Below are 22,047 nucleotides of genomic sequence, written 5' to 3' on the forward strand. Positions count from 1 at the left end.
TGAAGGTTCGTTTTAGAGTCACGCTTGGGAGCTGGGGCAGAAAGGGGGTCGGGCCCTGGCTCGGGGTGTCTCAACGCAAGACGTGGCGGACGGACTCTCTGCAGGCCTGATGCAGCCCCACGCCTGCGTCTGCCCAGTCGACAAGCTAAGGGTGTAGTGTTCATTGCTCAACGGTTAAAAAGAAAAAGAACATCAGGATGCCTGAAAATTCTGTGACCCTGAAATTTCATTGTTCACCGTGACAGTTTCTTTGGAACTCAGATACCCCCATCGAATTATGGATTGTCCTGGGCTGTCCTCTTTTTTTTTTTTTTTAAGATTTTTATTTACTTATCTTTAGAAGGAAAGGGAAGGAGAGAAGGAGAGAAAGATCAATGTATGGTTGCCTCTCATGAGTCCCCTGCTGGGAACTGGCCTGCAACCCAGGCATGTGCCCTGACTGGGAATCATGGCCTGGTCCTCTTTACAAAGGAGGACTCGAGGGACAGGGGCTTAGGTGGCCCACCAAGCCGAACGTATTTACTCTCTGGCCCTTTAAGAACAAGGTTGCCGACTCGCCAGCGGGTTAAACTCTGTCTTGTCGACAAGCACATTCACAACTGTTGAGCACTCTGCCCTCATTCATGGGCTTTCTCAACAGTCCTTGTAGGTTCATTAAACAGATTTTCTTGGGCACACGTTGTGAAAAGATGCGGGGATGAGATACGAGGACACCAGGACACAGTCGGTGTGCTGAGACCGTCCCCTCCCTCTGGCCCCTGTTACCTAGATGGCTGTGTGCAAAGGCCGGGGGCGGGGGTGGGGGGGGAGGGGCAGCCCCCATTCTGATTCCCGCCAGACAGACGGAGGCCCAGCGAGCACGGCCGGCTTCCTGGGCTCTTCCGATGTGAACAGTACCGTTTATTTTGAGAAGTCACCGCGCGCTGGGCGCACTTGCATCCACTCCAGCCAGGTCCCATTGCCTTAGATTTCAGGCGCCCAGTGCCATTTGGGGTTCTGTTGCAGAATCTGTCGTCTCGCTGCAGGGGAACCTGCATTTCTCAGTGCCTAGTGAGTGACTGGGGCCCTCCGATACTTTCGGAAAGTTGGGCAAACCGGCGCAGGCTGAGCTTGGAAAGCTGCTGTTGCCTGCAGATGCCTGAACACGGGGCGGGGCGACCGGGGGGGAAGGGCCTTCCAGAAAGGCGAGCTGCTTGCCCGAGGCTCAGAGCCGAGAGGAAACGGACAGGAGCGCGGTCACCTATCATCCCTGAGCACCTGGTGAGCCCCGGGCATTGGGCGTGCCTGGGACGCCCCTGGGAAAACGCGTCGTGACATTCTGGAGGGCACGGTTCTTCCAGTTCTGGAGAGGATTGAACAGAGTTCCGAGTACTGGGGACCGAGCCAGGCAGACAGTAAGCATTAATGTCATTCATCACCCACAGTATTGGCTTTTAATCACTCGGTTGAACCTGGGGTTCCTGCTGCTGTTGGGCTTCAGAACCACCTCCAGGTGGCGCCTAACCACAGGCGTGCGGACGCCCTGGAAAACCTCTTGGGCAGGCTCCCCCCGCCCCCGACCAACTGGAAACCTCTGGTGGCTTCATTCCGGGTTCCCTTGGCTCCAGGTTGTCCTGGCAGCCCCCCCAGCAGAGGCGCTAGCTGGACAGGTCCCCTTCCCCCCAGGGATCTCCTGCCTGCCCTTCACCTCGTGCACTGTGCCGAGGGTCAGGAACACTGGTGTGACCTGGCTGGCTGGTTCTTGTGGGGGTGTCTCTTTTGCGGGTCGCAGACAACACGTCAGCAGGGGATGGCTTGACGGGGCTGCACCACCCACATGGTGGGCCCCCCTCCCGTGGCCCCCTCACATGGCGCAGGCCGTGGGCAGGAGGACGCCCACCACTCCATGCTGACCTCTCCACGGGGAACTAAGGGAATTGTATCACACGAACCTGATTCTTTTTTAGCAAGTGCTGGCATTGATATGTGTGTCGTTAAGCCTTTTACTGACGACCGATAGAAGTCCATGTTTATCTGTCTGACCCGGTGATTCGTGACGGCTCTGTGCGTTCTACCCTGGGGCAGCCCAGAGGGACGGAAGCGTTAGGGCAGTGTATGACGGGCTCCCTTGCCGAGCGCTTCTTCCTGGGGCTAAGGCGCGTGTGAAAGTGCCGTCTCCCCTGGTATTTCCCAATAAAAATAAGGTGAGAGGCGCAAAGAGCTAAACTCAGTGCTTGCCAGCCGCTGCATTGCAGTTTCTCTGCGTTGACATGGTTGACATTTGGGGGCCGATCGGGTGTGTTGTCGGCTGGTTGGTGGCGTTCTCTGTCCCTACCCAGGCCAGGGGACTACTGCCCCCCACTGCAGCGTGACTGCCGGAAATGTCTGCAGACCTTATGGAACGTCCCCTGGGGTGGAGGGCGCCGTCGTCCCTGGTGGGGAACCCCCGTGTTTAAATAGGGACGCCCTGTGATAATCCGGAGCTTGTGATTGCACGTGCGAGTCACTAACAACCTTCAGTGTCAGAAAGTACGTGGGCAGCCACTTTCAAGTCCCCGTGGATGTGCTGAATCTGACCAGCAACTCCAAACTCAGAGTCGGTGCTAAAACCACCAGAGGTGAGGGTTTGAATGACCGCCAGGGCTGAGGACAAAAAAAAAAAAAAAGTCTGGTGTGCCTGGTCGCCTGATGCGTGGAACTTCGACAAGGCGCTGAGCAGGAGAGTGAGTAGTTTGCCCCATGTAGAGAAATAGTGTGTGAGTCATCGTCTCCTCCAGTGTCCGGTCGCTGGCCGGTCCCCACCTCCCTCCCCTTGGGCCCCAGCTCCCTTGCCTTCCCAGGTGGCGGCTCGTGCCAGCTGGGCCTGCCTTCTCCTGACCTGTTTGCGTCTCTGAGTCCAGGACAGGAGGGCAAAGGTGAGCAAAGGAGTTCCCCCTGGAGTTGTCGCCCCGAGGGATGGAGAGTGACCCAGTCACATCCTGGTGCTTATGTGGATGGGTGCAGGCTGCCTTGGAGGGACGTGGCTGCTTTGGAACCAGGTGGAACTAGACGGGGTGGAGGGTGGGTAACTGCGCAACACTGGTAATGTATCGGGGGGTGGGGATCCTACCTCCCAGGGGGGTCCACCCTGGGGCCCGGCATGGCTAGGAAGGTGGCCCGACACAAAATTGTAAACTGGCTCAGAACCTGCTTTGGGCTCATCAGTTTCCATTAGTGTGAGTGTGTTTCGTGTGTGTGTGTGTGTGTGTGTGTCACAGCCCCGGAAGCACTGCCAGAGTGTGTGTGCCACGCTGTGCCACGCGCCGGCAGCCACCAGAAAACGAGGCCTGTTGGCATGCCATGTCTTTTTATAAACAAAGAATGGATTGCATTCGAAAAAGCTGTTTGCCTGTCTTACGAGTACTCAGCTGTCCATCCACTTTTTGCCAGTGCTGTTTGTGGATAATGGTTCTCTTCATGTAGTCATGATAGGGAAATCGGTGATAGCTGGAAGGTCAGAATTCTCATTTTAATTCATTACTTTTTTAAAGATTTTATTTATTTTTAGAGAGGGGAGAGAGGGGAGAAGGAGAGGGAGAGAAACATCCATGTGTGGTTGTCGCTCACGTGCCCCACACTGGGGACCTGGCCCACCACCCAGGCATGTGCCCTGACTGGGAATCGAACCAGTGACCCTTTGGTTCGCAGGCCGGCACTCAGTCCACTGAGCCACACCAGCCAGGTTTATTCTTTTTTTTTTTAATCCTCACCCAAGGATTTTTTAAAAATTGGTTTTAGAGAGAGAAAGGAGGACCGGGGGAGAGAGGGAGACATGGATCAGTTTGCCATAAACACCTGATTAGGGATCAATCCCGCAACCTTTGGGTGTACTGGACAACGCTCCAACCAACTGAGCCACCCAGCCGGGGCTCTCATCGTAATTCATTGTTTCGAGTAATAAACTAATTAATGTTGACATGTTGCGTAACCAGAAGAATGTTATTAACCAGAGTCACATTTCTCTCTCTCTCTCTCTTTTTTTTTTTTTTTGGCATTGATCACACATAGATGATGGTAATTACACTGACTGAGTTTGACAACATATATAAAAAGATCATCTTCCACCCCGAGACTCTTCATGTGTGGGTTGCCATCTGTTTCTGGACCAAAGGATGAGAATTTGATTCTAAAGCTCTGTGTGTGTGTGTGTGTGTGTGTGTGTGAGAGAGAGAGAGAGAGAGAGAGAGAACAGCTTGTAATGAGAGCTGTTTCTGTATTAATTACGTATGGAATTATTATGCATTTTCATGTTTTCATGTTCGAGCTTCCAGGTGAAGCTTCCTGTGGCGGCGGCTGCTGCTATGTGGACACTGGACGGGATGTAGCGGTCCCATCGGGGAGGCTGGTTTCCCCCTGGCACTTTTCAGCCCAGCCCCGCAAGCAGGCCTTCTCTGTGCCTTGCGGCTTACTGGCAGGAGCTGGGTCCTGTTGCAGCTCCACGCCAGAGCTTTTCCCCGCGATGACATGCATTTGTATTTTAGAAGCAAAATCGATGCTCCCCGGTGACTGCTTTGACTCTAGTTCCTTTCAGTTTTTACTCCAAGAATTGTCGACACATGTTGTGTAAATATCATTTCCCCTGCCCCCCCCCCGGGGGGGGTAGATTTTTTTCTCTCGCCTTTGAATAACCCTGGTGGTTTCTTTTACCGTATATATCCTTATGATGTTTTCGTTTTGCATTGCTACCGTGAGCCCACCTGGGGTGGAACCCTTTGCCTCCCATGGTTTAAGCAGCGTGGCTCCGGGAATAAACTACGCCGCCTTCAAACCTGTTACGGCGTTCCGTGTGACGTCGCTTACCAGAGACACCTGCATTCATCGCTTCGCCCGTGGGTTTGAATTATATTAAAACCTCGTAACTTTTTTCTTTTTTTTTTAATCACTTTAAAACTGTCACACAAGAATTTGGAGAAAATGTCGGGCGTTTCATGTCCTTTTTAAAAAAAATGTTTTTAAAAATATGGTTGATGTTAGCCCTGGCTGGTGTAGCTCAGTGGATTGAGCACAGGCCTGTGAAGCCAAGGGTCGCCGGTTCAATTCCCAGTCAGGGCACGTGCCTGGGTTGCGGGCCAGGTCCCCGGTAGGGGACCCATGAGAGGCAACCACACATGGATGTTTCTCTCCCTCTCTTTCTCCCTCCCTTCTCCTCTCTCTAACAATAAATAAATAAAGTATTTTTAAAAATATTGTTGATTTTAGAGAGAGAGGAAGGGCGGCGAGAGAAACCTCCATGGGTTGTCCCACTTACCGATGCGTCATTGGTTGATTCTTGTATGTGCCCAGACCGGGGATCAAACCCACAACCTAGGTGGGTTGGGGGTGACGCTCTGACCCACGGAGCTACGCGGCCAGGACTTTATTAAGTTGCTCGGCTTGTAGATAGTCGTGGATGACTGAAACTTCAGGGGGCTGGAGTCACTCCCGGGCAGAGACGTTTAAGGAGGAAGCTCCGCATGTTTGCGGCCATGTGCGTACCGCGGGAAAAGCAAACAGGTTTCTGATAGGCAGGATTGCCATGGTGAGGTGGAAGCCTGCCCTCTTCCCGCATCAGGGCAGACGGGAGCCCTGTGGAATGCAAGGGCTGTGAGTCCCAGACGGGAAAGGTGAGATGCTTGGGTGCGTTTCTGCTGCATTTGAGGGGAGCCAGAGCAGAACGGCGGCGGCGCGGATGCGGTGCGTGTGGTTTCTCTGAGCGAGGTGCCTACCGGGCGGATCGGAACACCCCAACAAGCCGTCGTTACCCTTCCTAACACCTCCTGGAACGATCTGTCGCGTTTCTCTGTAGCGTGATTTCTCGTTTGGAGGCGGGGCCGGTGTGTGGCTGGGAGTACGGGCGGCGTACCTACGGTACAGGCCTTCAAGATACCCCCAGGGACTTTGAGGTGTTCCCTTTGCAAGTAAGACCGCACGGTCTGTGTTAACCAGCGTCTCCGTTTCTCAGCAGGCAGGCGCTTCGTGGGTGCACGCTCGCATGCTGGGGAGCCCGCTGGTCTGAGTGTCCACAGATGAAGTCCCCGTAAAGGTAAGCGTCCACCTGCCAGCTCCTCGGTCTCTGTCCGCCTGAAATCTGCTTTGGAAGCAGACCTGTGTTTCGCCACCGTGCGATACCACCTTCTGCTTGAAAATGGGTATTTTGAGGATTAAAATTGAGCCAAAATATTCATTGCCGTTGAGCACATGCGTATAGATTTTATTTGGCTCCTCTTTCTCAATTTTATGCTTTCTTGGTTTCTTAATATGGTTTGCGTCTATTTCGACTGGCTAGTTAACCTTGAAACTGTTAGAAAAACATAGATTAGCTTATAAAAATCTAGTGAGCGGATAAGGTTTCCAGAAGAGTGAGCCGAGCAAGCCTAGGTACCTGACCATCGAGGGGGGCAGCCCACCCCCCAAATTCAAACAGATGCTTGACCCCCACCAAATGTATATATATATATATGTGTATATATTCCATAAATAGGATTCTAGGCTTTGATTTTATTATTTATTTTTGTATTTTAGGGTAGTTTATTTTTTAATGAAAAATGTTTCACAGGATGGTTGTAATTGGACAGGATTAAGGTAAAAATTTGAGAGAGTTTTGTTTTGTTTTGTTTTTGCTTTATTGCGGCCAAAGGCCCAATCAGAACTAAAATGATGGACCTACCTAGTAATGAAAGAAAGAATCTCAGGTCTTCTTCTTTTTGTTTGTTTAAAAAACCAATGTATAACAATTTCCTTAACAAAAGTAAAAACCTGCCTTAAGGCTGTGTGCTAAGAACTTTGATACTTTACTTGAGTATCGGAACGGTAGAGTGCGTTAATAAAAAGAAAAGCGTATGACACCTGAAGCCTCCTTTGCTTGGCTTTCTCATAGAATCATCTCCTCACGGTCCATCCGAGCTATAGCATACATCTTTTGGGGCGTCCAGATTATATCCTGTGACATGTTCGTACCCGACTCGGTGTGTCCCTCAGCTGGTGCCCAGGGGCGGTGTGGTTACCTTTCCGGTTGTTGCCACGCTGCTGCTGTGAGTGTGGGGGGGGTGTGTTGGGGGGCACCTCTGTCTTCGTTTCTCCTGCAAGTCGGGTCTGTCGATGGGGTGTGAATTCAGGCCTCGGGGAAGGGGAGCATCCGTGCCTTGGGCCCACGTCGAGGGAGGTGCTGCTGTGTGTAAGGCACTAGAGTCTTTGCTTTATGGTTTGGTTAGAGCCTTGGGTGGGTCACCGTGCAGTTCATCCATGCGCGTGGGCCTTTGGGTCACGCTGGGGAACGGCACCCCGAGGCTTTGTGGGCCAGCCCGTCTCTGCCGATAGAACTTCATTCACACACCCCGGCATTGGACAGCCGCGTCATGGGTGGCAAAAGACGAGTGTTTTGGTTTTCTTCCCAACCATTTCAAACTGTCTGGGCCGCTCACGGGCCTACCCAAGGAAGCCGCAGGTGGGAGCTGGCCTGCGCACCTCGAGGTAGAGAAGCACCCCCCGTTTTATTTCTCCCTCCTCTGTGACCGCGCAGCCTTGGAAGTTGGTTCCCAGAGGCTGAGACGAGGCCTGTGTGCAGTGGAGTCAGGGTCCCAGGGGTGCTTCCCAGCAAAAGCAGCCCAGGTGTCAGGGTGCCGAGACTCAGGAGCAGGGCGGGCGGGGAGCCTTCCGGCAGTGCACCCACATAAGTGCCAGAGGCCATGTCTCCCACCCCGCCCCACAGGGCACATGAGGCCACAGACATAGTCACTCCTCAGGGCTGCTTCTGACATCTCATGAGTAGAGGCCAGGGTGCTGCAGACGTCCATCCCCCCTGGCCAGCATGGACCCTCAGCAAAGCCTTACGTGGTCCCAGACGTCAGGAGTGCCGAGACCGACCAGCCGGTTCGGCGCTGCCCTCAGTAGGGTCAGTCCTGTCAGCCTTGTGGCTGTGGGAATTGAAGCGCCCCGGCGCCACTTCCAGAACTGATGGCTACGTTTTCTGGTGTGAGTACGGGGATATTTGCAGGCCCATCGGATGCAGGCTCGCAATGGTTCCATAGTTTTTTTTTTAACTGTGTTGTGCTTCTTAGTTGAAGGTCAAGAACTGTTGTCACAGCCCTGGCCAGTGTGGCTCTGTGGGTTGGGCATCGTCCCAGGAAGCGAAAGGTCGCNCCCGGCGCCACTTCCAGAACCGATGGCTACGTTTTCTGGTGTGAGTACGGGGATATTTGCAGGCCCATCGGATGCAGGCTCGCAATGGTTCCATAGTTTTTTTTTAACTGTGTTGTGCTTCTTAGTTGAAGGTCAAGAACTGTTGTCACAGCCCTGGCCAGTGTGGCTCTGTGGGTTGGGCATCGTCCCAGGAAGCGAAAGGTCGCCGGTTCGATTCCCAGTCACGGCACACGCCTGGGTTGCGGGCCAGGTGCCGGACTAGGGCGTGGTTGAGGGGCAACGAACCTATCGTCACCTCCATGTTTCTCTCCCTCTTTCTCCCAGCCTTCCCCTCTCTATTTAGCATCCAGATTTTTGAGATGCGGGCCAGGTTGGCGGGGGGAGGCATCTCCTGCCTTTCTGTCCGCAGAGGAAGCCACGGGGTTCAATGCCAGAAGGCCACAGGCCCCAGGACACGAGAGGATGGCTTTGCTTATGACGGCACCTAGCAAAGGGAAGGCAGCGGGCCAGACTAAATCCCGCACGGGTGGACGGCAGCCCCAGCGTCTCTGAGGTTCCGTGACCACCCTGTGTCTCTGTGTGCCTTTTCAAAATCTGTGTGGGGGCCTGGTTGCCCCCGGTGGGGCATCTCCCCTTCAGCCTCTCGGTGGCAAAGATCAGTAAAGCCTGTAAACGCCTTACAGGTTCAGCAGAAGCACCGCTCAGTGAGCCACGTCCCTGGAGAAGCAGGGCAGGCTGGTGGTGTGTGGACGCAGCAGGCGCCGCGGCAGTCTGCTCTCCGGTGTGTGTACCTGCGCTTCACTGCGCAGGGAGGGCGAGGGTGGAAAAGGAGAATCGTGCGGTTCGGCCCGGGCACGTCGCCCGGCTTGTGTGACGAGGGCATTCCAAGCCGTGGTTTGCTGTTCCTGGGTCGAGCATGCTTATTTAGGAAGGTTTCCTTCGGGGGGGCGGGCGCAGGAGGTTTGGGATGGGACTTCGGGATGGGACGTCTTTTCTGTCACGTCAGCGTGCTCCATCGACATGGAAACGCATTTCCGAGGAAGGCCCCCACCGGCCCTGAATGAACCCAGAAGGGGCAGCCAGGCACACAAGGGACCCTCTCTAAACGCCTCGCCCTGGGGATCCTTGTCTTCCTTCAACACAGGCATTATTTTTCTAATCCGAGACCCCTCCTCTCCGCTCCCCGGGCCCCGTGGCCTCATTGCCTATTCGCAAGGGCTGAATCGCTCTCAGGCGGATTCTGTCCGAAGACGGTGCCAGGATTTAATTACATCCTAACGAGTGGGAAAACAGTTCAAGTTCACAGGAGAGAATTTGCAAAATATGGGCAAGGGCACCCACACACGGATAGAAGCCCACCGCAGAGGCAGAGTGTCTTCTGTGTGTGTGTGTGTGTGTGTACACACAACAAAAATGTAGCAGCACCTACGTTCCATCTGGAAACCAACGCTTTCTACAAAGTCGTATATCTTGGACATTTTCCCCGGTCACGGAATATTCCTTTACAGATGTCCTCTGGTTCCAAGTGATTTATTCTTGGCTTCATTTATTCTTTTTAAAAAAGAGTTTCTTTTTTAAGATGGGAAGGGAGGGAGAAAGAGGGGGAGACGAACATCCATGTGTGGTTGCCTCTCGTGCGCCCCCTCCTGGGGACGTGGCCCACGACCCTGGCCTGTGCCGTGACTGGGAATCGAACCGGCGACCCTTTGGGTCTGAGGCAAGCGGTCAACCACTGAGCCACACCAGCCAGGGCTGCTTTTGCCTTTTAATGATGCTGCTTCTAGGACATAGTCATAACACAACCGTTCTTTGATTATATTAATAATTTTGGAGCATTTGCCTCTGGGTAAATAAATAAAAGTGTAGGATTAGTGGGAAAGAATCTCATCTCTGGGGGATGTTTTTTCGTGACTGTCAAACAATGTACACATGTCCTCGTTGAGAAATGACGATACGTGGGAAAGAAAACAACTGGACCGGAACCCCTGCTTGCATTTTCCTGCTGTTCCCTCCACCATCTTTCCTGTCCTGCCCGTACTGGCTAAACCCAGCCTGCTGCATCCAACGGACTCAGGCCCCCAAGCCGATTTTCAGAAGGGGGCGATGCAGATAGAAATGCGGGCATTACAATTCTCATCTTACTCTGACCGGCGATGGTGAAATAAAAACAAACTCCGTTCACCCGTGAGGAGAGGAACTGTCCCGGAGAAAGCGAGCGGGGGCCAGGGCCTCGACGTCGGGACTGAGGGCCGGTTAGGAGGGGGCTGTTGGGGCCAGACGGCGTCGCTCCTGCTGTGCCCTGGGGCCCAGTCTGCCTGGAAACGGGTCCCCGAGACCTGTGCCCGCAGCAGAGCGTGGCTGGAGGCAGCCTCAATGTAGACCCCAGGCGTGAGGCGCGCGTTCTTGCGTCCCTGCAGAAGCAGGACTGCTTTCAGAGAGTGTGGGAGCGCATTTCAGCGCGGGGCGGGTTGTTCAGAGACGAGCCCCATCGCATCGGCACCGCCCTGCCGGGTCCTCTCCCATCAGCACGCACCGAGCTCGGCCTCCTCCTGCAAGGCGCAGCCTCCCTGGTGGCACGCACCTCGCGCCCCTGTCTGCCTGCAGTACCGCCACCCGCCGGCTCTCGGTGGTTCCCTCGTGATTCAAGCGCAAGCCGGATCTTGTTTGGCGGCAGCCTCCCCTCTTCCCAGGGAGTGAGCACGGTGCGATGGCCCAAGCGTGCGCCGCATAAAGCGGACCCCGGAGAGAGCGTTGCCTTCTTGCAACGAAGTTTTTAACTGTTTTGGGGAGAGAACCGGGGTTCATGGAAGGCGCGCGGCCATGTCGAAGTTAAATCGTGCAATGCAACGGTACCGATCATTTTCTCTTTGGTTTCTTGACGGGCTTTGACCCTCCCCCCCCCCAAATGATGACTTGTTTTAGAGGGGCAACCCCAGGGACGCCATCACCCGCAGTAATTTTTAAATTGCTGTTTGAGGCCTCACGATGGGAACGTGGTGGCTTTAAGTCACGGTGGAAGGATTCCTTTTTTTTTCTTTTTTCTCTTTCTCGTGTTTTTCCTCCATCATTCCCCCAGTCTCCTCACACCAGCCTCATGAAGGCGTGTGGAATGAAAACCGGGTCAGGCAAGAAAATAAACACCACTCGCTCATGAAGCCCTGTTTTGTGTGTGTGTGTGTGTGTTTAGTTTAGTTTTTTTTTTCCCTTCGGTTTGTGGCACCCCAGGACCCAGCGAGGCGCCGGGCTGACCATTGTGTGCCCAGGTGTCCCGAGGAGGACACGTGCGGCTTTCCGTCACGGGCTTTCCGTCACGGGCTCTGTGCGTGCCGCCCGCATGGTCCGCTGCCCAAGGGCCCCCTCTCAGGGGCCTTCGGGCAAGGGTGCTGCGTACGCCCACCCCTAAGGAGGCCGTGTGAGGTCGCTCTTTGGGGAAATGCACAGGTGCCGAATGACCCAATAACCAGGGTAGCTCGCACGGCCGCCGCCCCCACCTCTGGCTGCCGTTACTCTCCTTCGTGTGGAAATGACAGAGCCGAGTCACGTAGCAGGCCCTGCGGTCTCCAGCCAGGCGGGATGGCGCACACTGGTGGAGGGCAGGCTGCCTGGCTCCGAGCACGTAGCCCCCAAGTGCCCCCTCCCACCCCCTTCTACCCCGGCTCTGCAGCCAGCACAGGTGTCCCAAGCTCTGCGTCATCCATCCGGGAAAACCGCTCTTTGCAGAAAGGTGCAGGCCAGCTGCTTCTCCCCGATGCAGGAGACGGTAATGACCTTCCACTTGGAAACTGAGCACAGAGGGCAGGCCCCTGCCCCGGGCCCAGGGTACATAGTCAGAGGTCACGGTCTCTCTCACAAGTGTGTGTATGTGTGTGTGTGTGTGTGTGTGTGTGTGTGTGTAATTCCCAGTATTGCCAAGCACCACACTTTCCACGCGGCAGATACTCTGCCATTTGTTTCTGCTCTCTATTTGCATTTCATTTTCCTCAAGCACAGAGAGACTAGGACAGCCCTGGCTGGTGCGGCTCGGGTGGGCAGGGGCGGGGGGTGCAGCAGTGTCCTGCTTAGAGCCAGCGGTTGTGGGTTTCATCCCTGGTCTGGGCATGTACGGCAGGCAGCCAATCAGTCTCTCCCTCTGTGCCCCTGCCTCTGTCTGTCACGTCAGGAAACACGTTCCTGGGTGAGGATTAAAAAATAAAGCGGAGTCAGGAGCGGAGTCAAATCTGCAGGCACACGCAGTGGATGATAGAGTGGGAGCCTGGGGTTGGGGGAGGGCTGAGGCGTGAGTGTTGAGGGGGGACAGAGTTTCTGTTTAAGAAGGTTCTGCAGGCGATGGCAGCTGTACGAGACTGTGAATGTACGGCTGGGGTGCTCATAATGCCCCTGACGCCCCTGAGGTGTTCACGTAAACGTGCTTACGATGGTCGATGTTGCACGGATGTACATTATCATTACGGCACCGATCCTCCTTTGGCGGTAAGTCTCGCCACTGGTACAAGTGCCTGGGAAGGTAAGACGGGGACCGTGAACAGAGGTCCCTGACGGCCTGCGGGGTTTGTGGTGGGAGCCGTGGCCAGAAGGCGACGCGGCTCTTCTCGGCTGTGGCTGAGGGGCGGGTGGATCCTGGAGTTTCGGGGCACAGGGGCCCTACCTGGGCGTCAGCTCGCGGCTCTGTGGGTCAGCGTGTTCCCGTGCTCGCCAGGGTCGCTGGGAAGAAAGCCAGCATCTTCCCGGCTGCCTCAGCCCCAGATGGTCTCACAGTCCCCACTGTCCCTTCAGCCCCAAGTCCCCCTCCCGTCCAGGCCCTGGAAGCCTCAGGCAGATGGATGCAGTGAGTTCCTCTTGGGGTGGGGGAATGGGGGGTGTAGTTTCTCTCCACATCCTTGCTTCTGAGACCTGGCCTCTTCCTAGAAGGAGGTCAAGTTTATATCGGGTTGGCCAAAGGGTCCATGCGGTTCTCCCCGTACAATAAAAGGCACGTTTTTCATTCTCACCAATCACTTTATTGATTGGGAGATTTTGATTGGTCGCCCATGAGGTGGGACATTGATTGTTCTCAGTGAATGACTCGATTGGATCGCTCTCCACTTCAGCTGGTCTCCCTGACCGTGGGACATCGTCCAGGGAGCGAGAAATCCAACACAGAGCTTTGCAAACCACTTCCGACACGTTCCATCAGTCACGGCGCCTTCTCCCTATACGGCACAAATCACTTTTCTTTGCATTTTCAGTTGCGTTTTTAACTTTCTATAACGTGATAAAGCAACAGATGTTGAAAATGTTGCATATTTCCTTCCATCGTCAGTATTAAAATGGCTGCACAGAAACTCACAGATCTCGATAAGTCTATTTTTTAACGCATGCTAATGTAACAGTTGTGGCAATGCAATCAAACAAAATTGTTTCGAAGGAAGTGAAAGACACCTAAGTGCTGCTCGACCCATCCTATGGGAAAACCAAAGGAACTTTTGGCCAGCCCGATACATAGTTGCCTAGCCGCTCACAACTCCGTTTCTCCTCAGTGCCGTGTACACGTGATGGTGGTGAGCTTGTCCATTACACTCTTGTGAGTGAAGGGTGTCAAGGTCACATGCCTGCTGGTCCACTCAGGAACCCCCTTCTGTCGGGAATAGCACCGAGAGGCGAAGCCCAAGGGCGTCTGTCTCGGGCAGTGGGATTCCACACGTGGTCGTTCTCAAGTACACGGCCATCATAACACACACGTGATTTTTACCAAACAAAACGTCGGCTTGATTTTGTTTTCCTCTCGCCCCTGAGTGTGTCTGCGTCAGCCTGGCGTGGAACCTGACCCCAGGCCAGCCTTATAAAACACACTAGCGTTTCCTATTTTGGGCATCGTTTCACCGGGATATTTGTCTTTTAGGTAAATAATTAGGAGAGTTTTATGTAACACGCGGGTCACACAGTATAACCTGAATCAGGCGAGTGTTAGCTTCGTGGGAGTAACGTCCCGGGTGGAAGTTTTTTGTGGGTGTGGTCGTTTCTCATCGTCTCAAAGAGAATGCAGAAGAACGCCATCTGTGTTGGGCCGTGTTTGAAGAGTCTCTCCGTGTTCTCCCCCCGCCCTTCCCGCAGAGGGTGCCTGCTGCTCCGTGAAGACCTCGTCCTCGTCGTCGTCGTCGTCGTCGTCGTCACGGGGTGAGGCTAAGATGAGCATAACGAGTGACGAGGTGAACTTCCTGGTGTATCGGTACCTCCAGGAGTCAGGTAAGAGGGCCGCGCGTCTGTCCAGGGCCGCCCACGGGGACCAGCCAGGCTGGCGGCCAAAGCCTGGAGTGTTGAAGGGGACAGCAGCAGGTTCGGGGACCGTTCCTGGGGCGGCGTGAAGGGGTGTATGGTTCAGATCAGGGGGGTCTCCTTGGAAAGGAGACAAGAGCTGTTGTGCTGGAGGTGGTGCTCGGGCATCTCGTGAGCGTTGATGGGCTGGTGCGTGGGTACGAGCCCCGTAGACGAGGGATGTCTGATGCACTCAGCTTCCCCATGCCCTCTAAATGGGAGGGGGCGGGGCATGCATTTCTTTGAGCCTGTGCTTATGGCGAAGAGTCTCCTTCCTGGTGAGGAACATAGAGGCCAAGGGCACATTCCCTGTACTCAGAGTGCACCTGGTGTTTAGCAGGTGCTGACCTCCGGGGGCAGCACAGGGGGCTGAGGGGTGCACCGGGCTTGGGCCTGGCTTTGTCACAGACGAGTGGGATTCCTCCCGCGAGACCCCCTGGGACGTCACCCAGCCTTGGTTTTCCCCTTTATACAACATCGGGCCTGCTCCCAACAGCGTAGCGTCACCTCACCTTCCAGAACTGCTTGTGAGTGCTTTTTTTTTAAATCAACCTTTTGATTAACTTCTAAAGGGGATGCTCCTTTTTCACTCGTAAAACTTGAGGAGATTTCATGAAAGACTGCAGAACGGCTTTCATGGACAGGCAGCCTCGTGCCCACTGAAGAAGTCACCCATTTCCAGCGCAGGCGGGGCCCCGTGTCCAGCTGCCCCTTCTGCCTGCCCGCAGGGGGCCCCGCCTCCTGGGCTTGGTGGGTCTCATCGCCGTGGACGTACCCCACAAGGGTGGTTTCCGGAGCAGCCCTGAGTCCTGCCGCATGTTTCCTCAGCTGCTGTCACAAAGAGGCCTGGTTACAAAGCTTCCTTATCTCCTCCTAGTTCTCGAGGACGAAAGTCCTACATCAAGGTGGGGCAGGCTTGGTCCTTCCTGGGGGGTCTGTTCCAGGCCCCTCCCCCCCGCTTCGCTGGTTTCCTTGCCTCGGAGATGGGTCCCCCACCCCCTCCCCACCTCCGCCTTTGTCTTCACGTGGCATCCTCCCTGTGTGCGGGTGCCTGCCCACGAGTAACAGGTTTCGCCTTCAGAAGGGAAGGCAGCCGTGGTGGATGCTCCTCGCACTCCACTGTGACCGTGGTAACTAATGAGACCTGCAGTGACACTTTTTAAATGAAGTCACATTCCGAGGGGGCCCAGGAGAAGACTTTACCCACTCGCCTTTGAGGGTAGAGGACACAGTCCAGCCCAGAGCCAGTGGCTTCCCTCCCAGTTTACGCCTTAGACACTCGGTATTATAGAGTCTACTTCTACAACTTGATGTTGCAACAAAGAAACCAGTTTCCAGCTCCCACTTCCCAAAGGCACGGGTGCTGGGACTGCGGGGTGGGGGGGGGGGGGAAGCAGCGTTGGCCCTGAGCTCCTGAGCTCGGCTCTTTCTGCGTCTGCGTCCGAGGCGGGGGGAGGTGGGGGGCAGCATGGTAGCCAGACCAGCAGTCCCAGCTCTGAGCTTTGGACAAGTCATTGTGTCCGTCGCAGCCTCGCCTTGTTGGCCGAAAACGGCTTTCCTGGGCCAAGGGGTGAGATCCTTCGGGCACGTGGCGTGTTGTGAATAAACAAACCCGTGTGCCTGCCCCAGCCTGGGTGGGTCTCGGTCACCCGGGCCCCCAGTGGGTGTCATCCATGGAGAGGGCACGTCCTTCCTGCACAGAGATGAGATCGTTCCTGTGAGCTGTGGCCGGAACGTAGTACAAGATGCTGGTACACAAACCAAATGGCAAACCTGGGAATCGACTCTGGCCGCTCGGAGCCCGTAACCTGGGAGCCGGTGAGAGTGGCTCACGTGGACCGCAGGGGTGCGCCTTCCTGTCCCGGAGCCCATCCCTGCCCCCGATGTGTGCAAATGAAGACCCCATGCAACACACCTGCTCCCCTGTGCGAACAGATTGCGAGGGGGGCTGTCGTTCCCGAGTTTGTGGGCATCAGGACACATGAAGGCCAAGGTCGAGCATCTCTGTGGGGTGCGGCAGCGGCGGGTGCCATCCCGTGGGCTGGATGCTGGCAGCCTCTTCGAATTGTCGGGGAACCTCACCCCTCCCCCAGGAAGCCCAGACTTCCGCATTTGGCACCTTCCCGGCTCCTTTTGTTGATAGTTTCTGTCACCTGGCAACTGGTGGAGAGGCAGCAAGGCAGAGGATTTCCCCCAGGCTGGTTTCTATAGCAGGTCTCTCTCCCTTCCAAGGCCAGCCGTAGGTGGGTCGGGGGGGGGGGGGGTAAAATCCCACGACGGGGAGAGGCTATGAAGAGATCAAAGTGCCCTCGGCACCTTGTTCTGGGTCTGCCGCAGTCAATCTCTTTGCCAGCTTAGAAAAAGCCAACGCGTCTCTCTCGGTCTCGGTTCCCCTCGGAGCCCTGTGTTGCCTCCTCCTCACCCGTGTCTCAGTCACGCAAAATCAGCCCCACGCCGTGCAGCAGGTGACACGGTCCTGACTGCCACCAGGCCGGTTCTGTCCCCTGGAAGGGCTGGCAGGCTCTGTGTGGCCGAGTCTCAGCTCGGTCTTTGCATTCTGTGTAGAAGATGGCGGGCAGGGGGTGGGGAGGGAGGGAGAAGGAGGGGTGGCTCTAGTTCCTGTCTTTTTCTTTAAGATTTTATTGACTGCCCTGGCTGGCGTAGCTCAGTGAATGGAGCGCGGGCCCGTGAATCCAAGGATCGCGGTTCGATTCCCAGTCAGGGCACATGCCTGGATGGCAGGCCAGTTCCCAGCAGGGGACACACGAGAGGCAACCATACATTGATATTTCTCTCCCTCTCTCCTTCGCTTCCCCTCTAAGATAAATGAATAAAATCTTTTAAAAAAATCTTAAAAAAAAAGATTTTATTGACTTAGTTTTAGAGAGAAAGGGAGGGGGAAAAACCACCCATGTGTGGTTGCCTCTTGCACACCCCCAGCTAGGAACCTGGCCCACAACCCAGGCATGTGTCCCGACTGGGAATCGAACCGGTGACCCTTTGGTTCACGGGCCAGTGCTCAATCCACAGAGCCACACCAGCTGGGGCCATAGTTCATTCTTTATTGCTCAGTTATACTCCACTTTAAGGATACGTGTGTGGGTGGGTGGCGGGAGGAATATGGAGCAGTTGGCTGGCTGTTTTCCTGTCGAACATTGGAGTGATTTTCAACTAAAGGTGTCAGGAACGTTTGTGTGCGTGGGTTCTGTGTGAACGCAGGTTCACGTTTCGGGTCAACCTCCCGGAGCGGGGTTGCTGGGACGAGCGTCAGTGGGCTTCCCCTTTATCAGAAGCCGCCACAGCCTTTCCGTTGTCACCGGGCCCCAGGGCCTCTCCTACACATCATTGTTTCTCCGGGGTTTGTTAAACTGCATTTATTGGATTACACTGGTTAATAAAATGGCATAGGTTTCGGGTGTGCAGTGTTTCAGCCTGTCCTCGGTATATCGTGTCGTGTGTTCACCGGCCCAACTCGAGCCTTTTATCACCATTTACCCCCCTGCTTTCTGCTCTGCTGCCCACCCCCTCCCCTTAGGGCTTTTCTGGGTCCTGCTCGAGAGGCTGAGCTGGTTTCTGCTCGTGGCAAAGGGCGTGAAGGAAGGAGTTGGCAAGACTTGGCAGCCGCGTGCTGACGAAGGTTTCCAACTCTGCGTGGGCTTTATACCATGAGCCTCGCCGGACCCGCCCAGGTCACAGTTCCCTGGACTGTAGGGCAGACGCCAAGTCTCGGAGCATCGGCCCAGGCACCCGGGCGCTGAAGTCCGCCCGAGCCCAGGGAAGAGGCCGTTCCCCGCCTCGGGTTCTGTGTCCGCCTTCAGCCCACCTCGAGCCACAGGCGGGCACTGAACCAATCCCATGGGACAGCCGGGACACCGGCGTCACGAAGAAAGAGAAACATGGGGGAGAGAGGGACGTTCACTGATGTGTTGTCGGGGCTGGGTGTCCTAGCAGGCTCCACGTGCCTCCGAGAAGCCTGCCATTCGAAACGTGGCCGCTAGCCGGAGGGGCTTCCCCTAACCGTGGACGGTGCAAACGCATTGGGCACGCATCGCCGATGGTCCGGGCGCCGAGCGTCTTCCTCCTGAGGGTTGAAAGACCTTGGAGCGTGACTGAAGACTCCTCCTAGCTGGGATTTATTTCCTGACGCGTAAGATGTGTGGTCGAGCGGCCCGTGTATTGCCCGTATTTATTGCTTCCGTGAACATCCCCATACGTGTGTCGTGGACACAGGAGCGTTGGCGGTTTTCAGAACGGACTGTCCTCCCCGCCCCCCGACGGCGGCTGTTTTTCTCAACATGCGTAGCTCCGTGGAATTCGGCGAGTTTCCTTGGATTTACAGCGTGTGGACACAGTTACAGCTCTGTGCTGTATATCATCCTTCAAACAAGGAGGAGTAGGAAATCTCACGGACCCTCTAGATGTCAAGTGCAGCTTAGCAGACGTTTCTCATTCATTGCAAGGAGCCTCGGTGACCAAAAAAAAAAAAACAACCACCACCAGCCATGGAGACTTGCTCACCGTGGGGCACAACCTGTGCCCTCTGCCACGCCTTTCCAGTGTGGCCAGGGCGTCGGAATGAGGCTGTGAAGCCCAGGCACAGAGCTACGGGGCTGTTCTGTACTTTCAATGCACCGAGCTTTTCTTTTCTGGAAAGATGGCTCAGCAAGGTACAAGCTCTCCGTGTCAGCTCGGCCGCCACTGGGCCCAGGCGGGAAGGAGGCCTGTTTGGATGGAAAACAGCCAGGCTGCATCCGGGAGACTGGGGAGAGGGCCAGGGGGGGTGGTCCGTGTTTTCCAAAAGCCATGGGCACTGCCAAGCTTGTTTTATTTTGTTTTGTTTTGTTTTTTTTTTCCCACTTCCTGAAATCAGCCATGAAGAGTTCCGGGCAGTTTCTTCATTTTTGTTTTAGACTCTTAGGTGATTTTAATTCTCCTAACAATAGCAGCACGGCCATGGACATTTCTGTTGGTTCCTGGCGGCCCCTGGGTGAGCCCGCAGAGGGCCAACTACCGTCCTTGTTCCTGCCGAGTGACCTTTGAACGGCCTTCTTCTTTCTTCACCCTTTGTCTTCTGAGTCCTGCGGCCGAGGAACGCAAATGGACCTAACAGTGAGCACACTGCAGTCCCCGTTTTTACTGGATGTTGCCGGGTGTTCTTGCCCCCCCCCCCAGGAAGGCGGGCGGCCGTGTGCCACAGCACTCTCGGGCAGGTCATAAAATAGCTGGGAGTTGCAAATTTCTCATCTTCTGATTTTTTTCCCCCTTCCAGAAGCAAGAAGGTTAGATGACCAGGAAATGGGTGTGACTCTTAATATTTGAGAATAATTGCATCCTCCAAAATAATTCAGCAGCGTTGCCCGCTGCCCTCCTAGCAGCTGACAGACAGATGACCCAGTAGGCTCCATTGTGTTTCCTAGGACCTCGGAGCATCTTCTTATGCAACCCACGTTTCCTCGGATTCGGGAAGTCATTTTCACGGCTCAGCTCTCTTGATTTATACAAAAGTTTGGGGCTTATTGTTCAGCCGAGTCTCTAAAAATATACTTGGACTGCACGGGGCTCTTTTACATTGCTAATGGGTGTCCCTGTTTCAAAAGACAGTCGTGATGAAACGGCGAGGCGTGCATTTCTTAGGTGTCACAGTTAGTTAGCCTTTGCTTTGGAGGTAATACAGGAAAATACTAGTTTCGGGAAATAATAAGTAAGGCAGACCCGGGTAGTCTGTCCGTATTACTGGACAGCAGAAGTACCTTTAAAATTTTAGAAACAGGGATGGCTCACGTGCTAATACTTCTCCGTAGCTATAAACAATGCGTTTTTGGTGGGGGGTGGGGGGGGCGCATACCTACCTTAAGGGTCTACAATTTGCTAGAATTGCTAGAAAGATTCACGGGACTCAGCCACTGTTATGCTCACAGGTTGTTACAGCAAGAAGATACTGTGTTGTAACGGACAGCCCTTGACTGCAGTGTCAGGGTAGACTTGAAAGCTGCGATGAGGGTAGATCTTAAATATTCTTACCTCCAGCCCTGGCTGGTGTAGCTCAGTGGATTGAGCGCGGGCCTGTGAACCACAGGATCACGGTTCGATTCCCAGTTCAGGACACGTGCCTGGGTGGCAGGCCAGTTCCCAGCAGGGGAACGCATGAGAGGCAACCATACATTGATATTTCTCTCCCTCTCTCCTTTCCTTCCCCTCTAAAAGATAAATAAATTTAAAAATGTTTAACAGAATTATTTTTTAAAACACGTTTAAAATGTAGGGGTTTGTAAGTGGCTGGAGAGTGGGGCGCCTGGGCCCTTCATGCAGACAGACAAACACCCCATAGCTAGCCTTGTAGCATCAATAATTCATGTGCCTCCACCAAGCGGGCCTCTCATGTTCTCACTGCAGAGTGCAGCCCGCAGGTGGTGGCCCTCAGCTCAGAGTCCCCTGTGTGGCGTCGGGTACAAACCTGTGCTCGGTGCGATTGGTCGCAGCACAGATACCCCTTGTTAGGGTGCCATGGCAAACCAACTCTTCCTTTGAGAAGGGTGTTCTCACCCTGGCATCTTGGCTTCGTTAGTTGGAGCATCTGACCAGGTTCCATCCCCGGTCAGGGAAGCAACCGTTGGATGTCTCTGTCTCTCTCCCTCCCCGTTCCTCTTTCTCTAAAATCAGTAAACATATGCTTGGGGGAGGATTTAAAACGGAAAGGTGCATTTTCCCAAAGCGTTCCCTGGTTGCATTATAACCATTGCCACTAATAACATGGAACTACGTAGGAGACGCAGCTCTCTCTCCCAGACGCGACGTGCCCCGGCCAGCCCCACCGGCCTGCCTGGTGCCCGCAGTCTTCTCTGTTCTCATTCCTGGGTGTGTGTGGAAGCTAAGAGTCAAGGTTTACCGTCCTCTGCATGGTAATTTGCTGGGGGTGGGGGAGGGGAAGGACACTCCCTCGAGTGATTCTAAGTTGCAGTTGTTTAAATATGGGCCTTGATTAGCAGAGCCAAGTAATTTCCACTGGTGGGAACATCAAAAAAAAGGTCCGCTTCTGCTGAAGATCCTTTTAAGGGCTGTGCGGTCGCCTGCTACTTCGAAAGTTGGGGGTAAGACACATCGTCTAAGATGGTTGGGGCTTCCTGTCTTAGCTAAGATGACACAGCCACCTACCCCAGGGCCTGTTTTCGAAGGTCATATACCATTTCCACTTAAGACCAGCCAGCTCTGGAACGTGGAACGTGACCTTACACGTCTGTGGCCTTGCAATACTTCACTGACAGTTTTCTCCTCTGCCTGTCATCTGGGTGGGCAGGCGCAGCACCAGCCATCCTCTCCCCCCAAGTGTCTCTGTCCCTTCGTACATGCCACCGTCCCCAAGGGGATGTCCTCTTCTTGCCCTCCCACACCCGTGTCTGCACAATCAGCATGGAGAGCCCCCGCCTCTCCTTTGCCCTCTGCCCCCCCTATTTGGGGGGGGGGGCGCAAGTCCAAATCATCCTTAATAGGAGCCCACACTTAACCACCATCGCCGTTTCGCAAACACTGTCCCTCCCTCCAGAGAAAAGCTTGCTGTGCTCTTTCATCTCCCAGGTGAACACGTCGGGGTCACGTTCAAAGACTTCTCTTTCTGTAGCCTTT

At 54.7% G+C, this 22,047-nt stretch overlaps 1 protein-coding gene across 4 annotated transcripts in view; it reads left to right on the forward strand.

The window, feature by feature from the left end:
* The window catches only part of TBL1X (transducin beta like 1 X-linked), a 118,057-nt gene that overhangs the window by 74,144 nt on the left and 21,866 nt on the right, over nucleotides 1-22,047 (forward strand). For 3 of the 4 annotated variants that reach the window (XM_037027740.1, XM_037027737.1, XM_037027739.1), the window contains 2 exons: nucleotides 5,960-6,040; nucleotides 14,227-14,358. In XM_037027740.1, coding sequence (XP_036883635.1) covers nucleotides 14,301-14,358 — 58 coding nt within the window. In that variant the 5' untranslated portion in view covers nucleotides 5,960-6,040; nucleotides 14,227-14,300. The remainder of the gene's footprint in view (nucleotides 1-5,959; nucleotides 6,041-14,226; nucleotides 14,359-22,047) is intronic. The other variant, XM_037027738.1, reaches the window with a different exon arrangement.

Source organism: Sturnira hondurensis, unplaced genomic scaffold (assembly GCF_014824575.4).
Source record: "Sturnira hondurensis isolate 20B ecotype Veracruz unplaced genomic scaffold, ASM1482457v3 Scaffold0019234, whole genome shotgun sequence".
Lineage (NCBI taxonomy): Eukaryota > Metazoa > Chordata > Mammalia > Chiroptera > Phyllostomidae > Sturnira > Sturnira hondurensis.